The sequence below is a fragment of the Hemitrygon akajei genome, chromosome 3 (assembly GCF_048418815.1).
Source record: "Hemitrygon akajei chromosome 3, sHemAka1.3, whole genome shotgun sequence".
In the NCBI taxonomy this organism is placed as follows: Eukaryota; Metazoa; Chordata; class Chondrichthyes; order Myliobatiformes; family Dasyatidae; genus Hemitrygon; species Hemitrygon akajei.
The window spans coordinates 27,838,620-27,850,869 of record NC_133126.1 but is presented as its reverse complement, the minus strand read 5'-3'; the positions used below and the strand labels follow the sequence as shown (position 1 = coordinate 27,850,869).

The following is a 12,250-nucleotide window of genomic DNA, read 5'->3' as shown; positions in this document are numbered from 1 at the left end:
GAGGAGTTCTATATAGGTATGTTCCAGTGAGACAGGGAAAGGGTGGTGGGGGGTTACAGGAACTGTGTTGTGCAAAGGCTGTTGTAAATCTAGTTAAGAAGAAAAGAAAAGCTTACGAAAGGTTCAAAAGACTAGGTAATGATAGAGATCTATAAGATTATAAGGCTAGCAGGAAGGAGCTTAAGAAAGAAATTAGGAGAACCAGAAGGGGCCATGAGAAGGTGTTGGCAGACAGGATTAAGGAAAACCCCACGGCATTCTACAAATATGTGAAGAGCAAGAGAATAAGACATGAGAGTATAGGACCAATCAAGTATGACAGTGGAAAAGTGTCTATGGAACTGGATGAGGTAGCAGAGGTACTTATTGAGTACTTTGCTTCAGTATTCGCTACGGAAAAGGATCTTGGCGATTGTAGGGATGACTTGCAGGGGTCTGAAAAGCTTGAGTGTGTAGATATTAAGAAAGAGGATGTGCTGGAGGAAAGCATCAAGTTGGATAAGTCACTAGGACGGACGAGATGTGCCTCAGGCTGTGGGAGGTGAGGGAGGATATTGCTGAGCCTCTAGCGATGATCTTTGCATCATCAATGGGACGGGAAAGGTTCCAGAGGATTGGAGGGTTGCAGATGTTGTTCCGTTATTCAAGAAAGGGAGTAGAGATAGCCCAGGAAATTATAGACCAGTGAGTCTTACTTCAGTGGTTGGTAAGTTGATGGAAAAGGTCCTGAGAGGCAGGATTTATGAACATTTGAGAGGCATAAGATTAGGATGGCTTTGTCAAAGGCAGGTTGTGCCTTACGAGACTGATTGAATTTTTTGAGGATGTGATTAAACACATGAAGGTAGAGCAGTAGATGGTAGTGTATATGGATTTCAGCAAGGCATTTGACAAGGTACCCCATGCAAGGCTTATTAAGAAAGTAAAGAGACATGGGATCCAAGGGGACATTGCTTTGTGGATCCAGAACTGGCTTGTCCACAGAAGGCAAAGAGTGGTTGTAGACGGGTCATATTCTGCATGGAGTTTGGTGACCAGTGGTGTGCCTGAGGGATCTGTTATGAAAACCCTACTCTTCGTGATTTTTATAAATGACCTGGGCGAAGAATTGGAGGGATGGGTTAGTGAATTTGCTGATGACACAAAGGTAGCGGGTGTTATGGATTGCGTAGAGGGCTGTCAGAGGTTACAGCGGGACATTGATAGGATGTAAATCTGGGCTAAGAAGTGGCAGATGGAATTTAATCCAAATAAGTGTGAGGTGGTTCATCTTGGTAGGTCAAATATGATGGCAGAATATAGTATTAGTGGTAAGATTCTTGGCAGTGTGAAGGATCAGAGGGGTCTTGGGGTCTGAGTCTATAGGCCACTCAAAGTTGCTGTGCAGATTGACTCTGTGGTTAAAAAAGCATGTGGTGCACTGGCCTTCATCAATTGTGGGATTGAGTTTCCGAGCCGAGAGGTAATGTTGCAGCTATGTAGGACTCTGGTCAGACCCCACTTGGAGTACTGTGCTCAGTTCTGGTTGCCTCACTACAGGAAGGATGAGGAAACCATAGAAAGGGTGCAGAGGAGATTTACAAAGATTGGAGATTGGGGGCATACCTTATGAGAATAGGTTGAGTGAACTCAGCCTTTTGTCCTTGGAGCAACGGAGGATGAGAGGTGACCTGATAGAGATGTATAAGATGATGAGCGGCATTGATCGTGTGGATAGTCAGTGGCTTTTTCCCAGGGCTTGAATGGCTAGCATGAGAGGGCACAGTTTTAAGGTGCTTGGAAGTAGGTACAGAGGAGATGTCAGGGGTAAGTTTTTTTACACCAAGAGTGGTGAGTGTGTGGAATGGGCTGCCTGCAACAGTGGTGGAGGTGGATACGATAGGGTCTTTTAAGAGACTCCTAGACAGGTACATGGAGCTCAGAAAAACAGAGGGCTATGGGTAACCCTAGGTAATTTCTAAAGTAAGGACATGTTCAGCACAGCTTTGTGGGCCGAAGGGCCTGTATTGTGCTGTAGGTTTTCTATGTTTCTATCTCCCTCTTACCACTCCAAAATGAAACAAATCTATGTACGTCAGAAATATTGCAACAATGGGGCCTGACATATAATGTGCTCAGCTGGTTTGCCTCTCCTTTCCCAGTACAGAAGGAATTCTTATAGGTGTTTACACAGCATCTGTGTGTTTTAGGAAGCAGGCTGTATTTATATGCCAATATTTCTAACTTAACAAGCATCTCAAGATGTGGGTAATAGATACCTCTGACTTCTATTTTTGTAGTTTCCCATATTTATCCCTGTCACTTCCAATGGAGCGCAAGGCGTTTTGGATAAACTGTTAAACCAGTGAATCTGGAGAATGTTTATTTGGAACCAAGAAGGTTGAAAGATGATTGGATAGAAGTGTTCAAAATCATGATAGGCTTGGATAGAGTAAATCAAAAGAAACTGTTCCCATTTGTGTAAGGCACATATTTTAAATGATTGGCAAAAAATTCAAGAATGCAACAAGTAAAACATTCATACTTGTATCTTAGTCTTGTAACAATACAGGAAACTATTCAGCCTACAACTCTTCACAAGCAAATAATTCCATTGCTCCTCTCATTTCTCTGCACCCCTGAAACTTGTTCTCTTCTATGTCTATCAACACTCATTTTGTCGTTATTGTTGTTCCTCTCCGTGCCTTTTGTCACATCGTTTCCTTTGCATTTGTCTGATTTTTTTTGTTTTTGCAAGGGCCAGTTGCTAGCTCAACGCTCAACACAGCATGGATGGATAGTGTGCAAGGAGCTGGCCAGATTCGGACCTGCGACCACTTGCCTTGAAGTCCAATGCAGATGCCACTACATCACCAGCGGGCCTAGTTGTTATTTAATCTACCCCAAAACACACAGTAGCTGTCTAACCAACCAGCAGTTTTAGAATGTGGGAAGAGGTTGGAGCACCCACCCAGTTACAGGGAGAGTTCAGAATCAAATCCTGAGTCCACTGTTGCTCCACAATGATGCTGCACAGTATAGCAGATTCTCTGCCTGAAACTGTAGTGTAGTGATGCATAATAATTTTGTATTTAAAAAGTAAATTGAATAAATACCAATACTTGTGTGATGGTGAGGAAAGAAGGATTGACTGGAACTGCCTTTTTTGTCTGTCAAGACACAGGAAGTTGATGAGTCAGATACCCTACTACTGTGCTGTCACATTCTGCTCCTTATCCATGTCTCTGTCCATTTCTTTAGTGTCTTTGCAGATGTTTTAACTCCAACTCCAATAAACATTTATTGCTTACATACTGATTCACTAATTCCCTCTTGGCTAGCATAGCTTTTCAGATGCAGGCAGTCCCCGGGTTACGAACAAGTTCCGTTCCTGAGTCCGTCTTTAAGTTGGATTTGTACGTAAGTTGGAACAAGTACATCCGGTGTTATTTAGCGTCAGTTAGTCAAACATTTGTCTTAGTATATAGCATATATTTTACCTTTCTATGCTTATAAAACACTTAAGAAATGTATGTATTCCAATAATTAAACTACTGTGTTGCTTAGTAATAATTGTAGCTTTCATCGCGGTGGGGCCTTTCACATGCTCCATTATTCTCACTTTATCCTTTAAAATTGTTCCGATCGTTGACCGACTATAGCCTAATGCTTTTCCAATAACCGATGACGTTTTACCTCTTTCCAAACGCTTTATTATTTCCACTTTATTTCCAATCATGATCGCTTCCTGTAAACGGAACAGAAACACTGCGGGCAACGGGTTCCGACCTCCACCAGCTCCCGAGCTCCACTGAATCCTAAGGACCACCACACCGAATTCCCCGGGTCCTAAAGTCCACTTCAGTGAGACAGGTTAAATGGGACATGTGGGGGCTCTGCTGGGTTTGGGTATTTGATCCTCCTCAATATTCCACGTGGGAATTTAAACTGGAAGTGGCATTTTTTTTTTACGAGGTCGAGTTGCGAGCTCGACATCAACCCGGCGCGCTTGGGAGCGGTCTGTCACTGGATCGAACTCGGAAACCTCCGTTCTTGAGCCCGGTGCTGATCTCACTGTGCCACCAGCCGACCGGAAAAGGGGAGGGGGGTCAGGGTGAATCTTACTAAAAAAAAAATTTAAGCCAAATACAAAGTTACACACTCAACAAAGTGTCAACGGCAGCAGCTTAAAATGGCGGACGGCATTCTTCTTCCTCGGTTCGTAAGTCGGACGTCCATAACTCAGGGACTACCTGTATTAAAAAAAAACAATGACTCGGAGATACAATGGATTCCAGTTAATTGGGATGCATCAGGACCAGTATATCTTTGCCCAATTAAACATCTTCCCTAAGTAGCCAAAGTTTCATGGAAATAGTTGAAAGACATAAAAGATATAAGAAGGACAAACTACCATTTAAATGAGTACTACTACAATACTATAAAACTGCTACAGCACTATAAAACTGTGATTTGTTCCTAATAATTATTGACGAAGGAATTCATTGTCATGTTCTTTTGATGGATTGTAAATGAGCAAACACACGCTTAATGTCAGTAATGCACTGACTTGAGGCAATGCTTTTGACGATCACATTCTCCAAATCTTCATTTTCATTGTAACATTGAAGATGATTGTTGATACCTTCAAATTCTTTGTAGTTCCTATCGGTGCAAGATAGCACCGGTGAGCCACGGCAGTGTTCTACAGGCTATGTACAATACTTTTAAATATACCTCATTTGAATTACCCTCATTGTAATCTACAGCATGTAATTTCCCTCAAGCTATGTATTTTTAAATTGACAATGAAGTACAGATTTCACAGTCTTCTGAAGAACTCAGCAAACTTAACTCTTATGCAAGCAGGTATGGCACCTTTAAGCAGAGGAAGATTAATTGCAATGGCTGGAAGTAAGATGGGAAGGAGGGGCTCTAAGGCAGGCTGAATTCAGAATGAAACCTCTTCTACTCAGTGTCTTGTTAGCAAATGTGCAGTCACTGGAGAACAAAATTGAGGGCCTGGGGGTAAGATTGCTGTAGTGGAGGGAAATGAGGGATTGTTGTGTTCTATGGGTTATCTAGGTATGCTGGCTTGTCAGATACAGTGATCAGACTTGAAGGCTTCTCAATTCAAAGGATGAATGTGGTGTTTTTGTCAAATTTGTGTTCCCCCACCTTGAAGGCCTAATGGTCGTCTAATGCTACCTGGATATATTTGCTATAAATGCTATTTACTTAGGGAGTTCTCCATTGACCTGATCGCAGTTTACGTGGCACCAGCGGCCGACTATAATCACACACTTGAAATACTGCATGATGTCATCTCCAGACAAAAATCAGTCTATCCCGATGCATTTCAGATCATGGTCGGGGACTTCATCCAGGCTTGTTTGAAGAAAACCTTGGCTAATTACCATCAGCATATAAATCATATCACCCAAGTTCCCAACGCTAGGCTACTGTTTTACCAAGATGAGGAATGTCTACCATACCCAGACTGCATTTTGGGAATCTGATCACTTGGCCGTCCTTCTTTTACCTGCATACAGCGGAGTTCCAAAGATTAGGACAACTAAGAGGTGGTTGCAGGGGGCAGAGGAGCAGCTGCGAGATTGCTTCAAGGGTGTACTGGGCTGATTTCAAGGACTCATCTGAGGATCTGAATGAATACACTATAGTTGTGACAGATTTTATAAAAACAGTTGTAGATGAGTGTGACCCCACAAAATCATTCAGTCTTACCCAACCAGAATCTCTGGATGAACCATCAGATCCACGGTCTGCTGAGGACCAAGTCAGGGGCATTCAAGTCCAGTGACCCAGAAAGTTACAAGAGGTCCAGGTACAACCTCCAAAAAGCCATCAAACAAGCTGTGGCAGTTCTGGACTAAACTTGAATCAAGGATACTTGACAGTTTTGGCAGGGCTTGAATGCTATCACCTCTTATGAAGTAAACTCAAGCAACATAGACAACAACAGAGCTCCACCCCCAGATGAGCCCAATGACTTCTACATTTGCTTTGGCCATCAAAACATGGAGAAACCATCAAATTCCCACAGCCCAAGATGATCCTGTGATTTATGTCTCTAAGGCCAACGTGCGAGCAGCCTTCAGGAGAGTGAACCCACGAGAAGCATCCAGCTCAGATGGGGTATCTGGCCAAGTACTAAAGACCTGTGCTGATAACTCGTTGTTGTGTTCACTGAGATCTTTGATATCTCGCCTCTGCAGTCTGATGTACCCACCTGCTCAAGCAAACTTCACTTATAACAAGAATGTGCTAACCTGCCTTCAATGACTATCGTCTGGTGGCACTTACATTCACAGTGATGAAGTGTTTTGAGAAGTTTGTGATAAAACATATCAACTCCTGCCTGAGAAATTACTTGGATCTGCTCCAATTTGCCTACCAGAGAAACAGGTCCACAGCGAATGTCATCTCATTGGCTCTTCACTCAACCCTGGAGCATCTGAAGAGCAAAGATGCATACATCAGGATGCTCTTTATTGGCTACAGCTTGGCATCCAATACCATCATCCCCTCAAAACCTCAACAACTCCTTGTGCAATTGGGTCCTTGATTTCCTCACTTGCAGAGCCCAGTCAGTTTGGATTAGCAACAACCACATTCTCCATCAGCACAGGTATACCACAAAGCTGTGTGTTTAGCCCCCCTGCTTATGACTGTGTGGTTAAGCACACCTTCAATGCCATATTCAAGTTTGCTGACAACACCACTATCATTGGCTGATTCAAAGGTAATGATATTAGCATATAGGAAGGAGATTGGAAATCTGAGTGGTGCCACAGCACCAACCTCTTACTGTTAGCAAGACAAAAGAGCTGATTATTGACTTCAGGAGGAGGAAAACAGAGGTCCATGAGCCAGTCCTCATCGGCGGATCAGAGGTGGAGAGGGGTCAGCTACTTTATATAAGTGCTATCATTTCAGAGGACCTGTCAAAGAAAGCACAGCACCGCCTCTGCTTCCTTGGGAGTTTGCAAAGCATCAGCATGATGTCTAAAACCGTGAGAAACTTTTATAGATGTGTGGTGGAGAGTATATTTACTGGCATAAAAACATAATGCCCTTGAACGGAAAATTCTACAAAACAGTAGGTGCAGCCCACAAATATGTGAAAATCTGCAAATCCTAGAAATCCAAAGTAACCCTCTCAATGCTGAAGGAACTTGGCAGGTTAGGTGGCATCCATGCAGAAGAGCACAAGTTGACATTTTGGGCTGAGACAAAGGAAGGGAAGTGATGGGCAGGTAAGAGAAGGTGTGAGGGAAACTCATATGGTGAAAGGTGGGGGGGGGAGGGGGGGGTAATTACCAGAAGTTTGAGAAATTGATGTCCGTACCATGTTGGAGACTACCCAGGTAGAATATAAGTTGTTGCTCCTCCAACCTCACTGTGACCTCATCACAGCAGTAGAGGATGCCGTGGACTGGCATGTCAGAATAGGATTAGGAAGTAGAATTGAAATTGGTGGCCACCAGGAAATCACACTTGAACATCGATTGATCTCTTCTTACTGCTGCCATTAGGAAGAAGAACAGGAGCCTCGGGATTCTCACCACCAGGTTCAGGAACAGTTATTACCTCTCAATCATCAGGCTCTTGAATCAAAGGGGATAACTTCACTCAACTTCACTTGCCTCATCATTGAAATGTTCCCACAACCTATGGACTCACTTTCAAGGACTCATGGTCTCAATATTTATTGCTTTATTATTATTTCTTTTTTCAGTTTGTTGTCTTTTGCACACTGGTTGAATGCCGAAGTTGTTGCAGTCTTTCATTGAGAGTGAACCTCCGGGTTGTATATGTATATGGTGACGTATATGTACTTTGATAATAAATTTACTTTGAACTTCAGTGAAATTGTTTTATTTTCACTTTCGGCTGTTTCTGGCCCCTCCAAACCTGAATACTTCAAAACCACAGTGAGTAAAGCAGTTTCAAATTTTCTTACAGCTTACTTCTCACTAACTATCAGTGACAAAAATCACTGCTTTTTGAACACAAACACATGCAACTGATGCTATTTAAAAAACGTTCGTCCTAAAAACAGTGTGGTGTCTTGTAATGGCCGCACAGTTAGAAACTGTTCAGCAACTGTATCCTACCCCATAAAACGGCATGGTGTCCCAAATAAACGAAGAGAATTCCGGCTATTTTCTTGATTAATTTTTGTTGTTTAAGGAAAGAAGTAGCTGCCCAATTAACTAGAATCCACTGAACTGTCTACAATTTATCCTGCTACCTTAACTTCCTCTGCTGTACTACTTTTTCCTCCCTTCTTCCCACCTCCCCACCACACCTTTGAAATACAGAAAGAAAGATCAGCTTTATTTGTTACATCACATGAAAACATTGAAGCATACAGTGCATTCTGTTGTTTGAGTGAATATTCAACACAGTCTGATGTGCTGGAGGCAGCAGACAAGTGTCGCCATACTTCTGGCACCATCATAGCATGCCTACAACTCACGAATACTAACCTATATGCCTTTGGAACGTGGGAGGAAACCAGTGCACCCAGAGGAAACCTACATGATCACATGGAGAATGTACAAACTCTTTACAGACAGCAGCAGGAATTGAACCTCGGTTGCAGTCACTAGCTCTATAAAGCATTATGCTACCATACATTACCAGTGAAGGTACTGTCAGCTGTTGCTTGCCTTTGGATAATCACTAAGTATAGTAGTGACATGGGTATATATGAATAAAACCTCTTTCTAACTGTTTTTTATTATTTCAGACAGTAACAGGACAAATGGCTAATGGTGATACGTATGGGGATGATGATGACGATGAGGAGGAGGAGGATGATGATGACGACCCTGATTTCCGTGAAGATCTGATGTGGACAGCCCAGAAGGAGGAGGCAGAATATGACGATGACTTTTCAGAGTATGATCAGGAGCATATAAAATTCATTGACAATATGCTTATGGGGTCTGGGGCCTTTGGGAAAAAGATCTCTCTGCCTGACTTCCCACCCAATGACACAGCTTTTGAATGGAAACCTCCTAAAAAATCTGCAACAGGAAATGGCCATTCCGTCTCTGATGGTGACGAGTTTGACTACAGCTCTTGGGATGCCATGTGCTACTTGGACCCCAGTAAGGCCACAGATGAGGATGATTTTGTTGTGGGTTTCTGGAACCCATCTGAAGAGAATGGTGGCGTTGACACAGGCAAGCAAAGCATCTCTTACGACTTGCACACAGAGCAATGCATAGCAGACAAGAGCATTGCTGATTGCGTGGAGGCTTTATTGGGCTGTTACCTAACCAGCTGTGGTGAAAGAGCTGCCCAGCTTTTTCTCTGCTCATTGGGTTTGAAAGTACTCCCAGCAGAAGAAAAACTGGATGAAGAGAGAAAATGGCCACCTGAGGAGCAGAGCACCTTTAATACAAACAATAAAGCAGGAGAATCCAAAATTCTTCCTTTGTCCCACTTGAAATCACCCTGCAAAGGTCTAGAATATGGACACCTTCAGATTCCTCCGAGGTGCATGTTTGATCACCCGGATGCTGACAGAACACTGGGCCATCTAATATCGGGTTATGAAAATTTTGAAAATAAAATAAACTACAAATTCAAGAACAAGGCTTACCTTTTACAGGCATTTACTCATGCCTCCTACCACTACAATACAATCACAGGTAAAAAGTTCAGCCAATTATTCTTGATGAATGTGTAGTATTACTGTATAGGTTTAATGTGTTGTGGTACTGGTGTGCAGAATTATGAAGGAACCAGTGAGTATGGCATGGGGAGGTAGAACCCTTTGTTAGCAGCATATATTTAAAACTGGCCCTGTGCTCAAAGCAAATGTCTAAGGGCAGCAAGTAAGATTGGAAAGCATTTGGTTTATTGGTAACAGAAATCTTTCTTCTTTCACCTCCCCTCCAACTATTGGGAAAGGTAGATTAATTAGTCGCTAATTGGCCTTTGACCTACATTATGAGCTAAGGCAATGTGACAACAAATTGCATGTCACGTGTCAGTGACAATAAATCTGATTTTTGAACTGTGCTTTTTGGCAGCAGGAGCCTATTTTGACTTGTTTTAAGGGCTTGTCATAGAGTTGTGTAGCATAGAAATAGGCTCTTTGGCCCACCATGTCCATGCCAACCATCACATACCTATCTAAACAAATCCAAAAGTCAGAAAGTAGCCTTCTAAGAATTGGTGATTCAAGTACTTATTTAGATGCTTTTACTATCTATTCAGGTACCCTCTATATGGAAAGTATTCCTCATATCCTCTCCAATTTTTGTCCTTTACCTTAAACCTATTCTGTTTGTTTTTAAATGCCTTTACCTACCGTATACAGTATGTGGCTGCGCATGCCTATCTACTTTCAGAAATCCTCAACCTGTGCATGGAAGTCCTTCTGTTCCTGAAAACTCCCTAGGGCTCAACCATTCATTATTCTAGCATTATTACCTCACATTGCCATAAGCGGCTGTGGAGGCCAAGTCATTTAAGGCAGAGATAGGTTCTTGATTAACCAGGGTATCAAAGGGTATGGAGAGAAGACAGGGGAGAGAGGATGACTGGAAGAATTGGAAGAAAGCCCTATATTTTACTACGCTCCATGTACCTATCTAAAAGCATCTTAAAAGACCCTGTTGTATCCGCGTCCACCACCACCATTGCTGGCAGCCCATTCCACGCACTCACCACTCTTTGCGTAAAGAAAAAACAGACCTCTGACATCTCTGTACCTACTCCCCAGCACCTTAAACCTGTGTCCTCTTGTGGCAACCATTTCAGCCCTGGAAAAAAGCCTCTGACTATCCACATGATCAATGCCTCTCATTATCTTGTACACCTCTATCAGGTCACCTCTCATCCTCCGTGGCTCCAAGGAGAAAAGGCCAAGTTCACTCAACCTATTCTCATAGGGCATGCTCCCCAATCCAGGCAACATCCTTGTAAATCTGCACCCTTTCTATGGCTTCCACATCGTTCCTGTAGTGAGGCGACCAGAACTGAGCACAGTACTCCAAGTGGGGTCTGACCAGGGTCCTATATAGCTGCAACATTACCTCTCAGCTCCCAAATTCAATTCCACAATTGATGAGGGCCAGTACACCATACGCCTTCTTAACCACAGAGTCAACCTAAGCAGCTGCTTTGAGTGTCCTATGGACTCGGACCCCAAGATCCCGCTGATCCTCCACACTGCCAAGAGTCTTACCATTAATACTATATTCTGCCATCATATTTGACCTACCAAAATGAACCACTTCACACTTATCTGGGTTGAACTCCATCTGCCACTTCTCAGCCCAGTTTTGCATCCTATCACTGTCCCACTGTAACCTCTGACAGCCCTCCACACTATCCACAACACCTCCAACCTTTGTGTCATCAGCAAACTTACTAACCTATCCCTCCACTTCCTCATCCAGGTCATTTATAAAACTCATGAAGAGTAAGCGTCCCAGAACAGATCACTGTGGCACACCACTGGTGACCGACCTCCATGCAGAATATGACCCGTCTACAATCACTCTTTGCCTTCCGTGGACAAGCCAGTTCTGGATCCACAAAGCAATGTCCCCTTGGACACCATGCCTCCTTACTTTCTCAGTAAGCCTTGCATGGGGTACCTTATCAAATGCCTTGCTAAAATCCATATACACTACATCTACTGCTCTTCTTTCATCTATTTGTTTAGTCACATCCTCAAAAAAATTCAATCAGGCTCGTAAGGCACAACTTGCCCTTGACAAAGCCATGCTGACTATTCCTAATCATATTATACCTCTCCAAATGTTCATAAATCCTGCCTCTCAGGATCTTCTCCATCAACTTACCAACTACTGAGGTAAGACTCACTGGTCTATAATTTCCTGGGCTATTTCTATTCCCTTTCTTGAATAAAGGAACAATATCCACAGCCCTCCAATCCTCGGGAACCTCGCCTGTCCCCATTGATGATGCCAAGATCATTGCCAGAGGCTCAGCAATCTCCTCCCTCGCCTCCCACAGTAGCCTGGGGTACATCTCATCCGGTCCCGGCAACTTATCCAACGCCAAGATCATTGCCAGAGGCTCAGCAATCTCCTCCCTCACCTCCCACAGTAGCCTGGGGTACATCTCATCCGGTCCCGGCAACTTATCCAACTTAATGCTTTCCAAAAGCTCCAGCACATCCTCTTTCTTAATACCTACATGCTCAAGCTTTTCAGTCTGCTGCAAGTCATTATTACAGTCACTAAGATCCTTTTCCATA

General features: G+C 43.2%; 1 protein-coding gene across 4 annotated transcripts in view; it reads left to right on the top strand.

Annotated features, from left to right (window-relative positions):
* Positions 1 to 12,250, top strand: part of dicer1 (dicer 1, ribonuclease type III) — a 140,976-nt gene that overhangs the window by 115,618 nt on the left and 13,108 nt on the right. For all 4 annotated transcript variants that reach the window (XM_073039417.1, XM_073039421.1, XM_073039419.1 and 1 more), the window contains exon 25: positions 8,756 to 9,665. In XM_073039417.1, coding sequence (XP_072895518.1) covers positions 8,756 to 9,665 — 910 coding nt within the window. The remainder of the gene's footprint in view (positions 1 to 8,755; positions 9,666 to 12,250) is intronic.